Here is a 933-nt window from a genome sequence, read left to right on the forward strand (position 1 = left end):
CTCGCCCGGTCCCCGCCCGGCCGGCACACCCCGCCACGCGCCCACCGTGGTCGTTGTGCCGGGCCAGGTCCTGCGCGTCGATGAAGAGGTCGTGGTCGGTGTCGAGCTCCCAGAACTTGCAGTAGATGACGTAGAAGTGCTCGTAGGAGAAGAACTCGGGCAGCTGGTTGATGTCCGCCTCCTCCTCCAGCAGCGCCACGTTCTGCGGGCGGCCGCAGGGCGGGTACTGAGGCCACCGCGCCCGGCCCCGCCACCGGCCCCGCTGCGCGCCCCCTCCTGCTCCCCACCTGCAGGAAGCTGCTCCGCCGCAGCTCCGCACAGGTGATCCTGCCGGACCAGGACCTGTTCACGGTGTAGAAGATCCTCTGGATGACCTGCGGGTGCACGGGGCAGTGCGGGGGCTGCGGCATCCCGACCAGCACCGCCAGGGGCCGCCCGGGGCAGCGTGCAGAGGCCTGAGGGCCAGCTCGGGGCGCCCGCATCGGACCCGAGCACAGGCAGCACGCTCTGCACAGCCAGCGCAGTCCCAGCACCCCTGCGAGCGGTTCGCTGTTGGGGGGTGCGGGAAGGCAGCCAGGGCCGGTGTGCCAGGCCAGCGAGGTCCCACCCAGCTTCGCCCAGCCCCTTGGGGCTTGTGTGCAGAGGCAGGGTCTCATGGTGTTGCACAGGCTGGGCTCCACCCCAGCACCCTCCTGTCTCAGCCTCCTGACGAAGCTCTGGTATAAGAGAGCACGTCGTGGGCGTGCGGCAGGGGTGTGCTGCAGAGGCTGGGCCCTCGGCCCCTGAGCACTCCTCCGCAGCACGGCTTCGTTTCCTGGGGAGCCCGCTCGGCTCGGGGTCCCCAGCAGGCCGAGCGGGCGGTGGGCGGGCGGCACTCACCGTGGTGATGTAGCGGGAGTGGAACTCGGACGCCTCCTTCAGGAAGGACAGGCC

At 71.0% G+C, this 933-nt stretch overlaps 1 protein-coding gene across 1 annotated transcript in view; it reads right to left on the reverse strand.

Moving 5' to 3' along the window:
- Ppp2r3b (protein phosphatase 2, regulatory subunit B'', beta) overlaps positions 1–933 on the reverse strand; it is a gene marked incomplete at both ends in the record, with an annotated part of 9,934 nt that overhangs the window by 2,014 nt on the left and 6,987 nt on the right. The window contains 3 exon segments of the mRNA XM_013505589.1: positions 46–202; positions 288–374; positions 880–933. Coding sequence (XP_013361043.1) covers positions 46–202; positions 288–374; positions 880–933 — 298 coding nt within the window.

This window comes from Chinchilla lanigera, unplaced genomic scaffold (assembly GCF_000276665.1).
Source record: "Chinchilla lanigera isolate Chin_1 unplaced genomic scaffold, ChiLan1.0 scaffold00098, whole genome shotgun sequence".
NCBI lineage: Eukaryota > Metazoa > Chordata > Mammalia > Rodentia > Chinchillidae > Chinchilla > Chinchilla lanigera.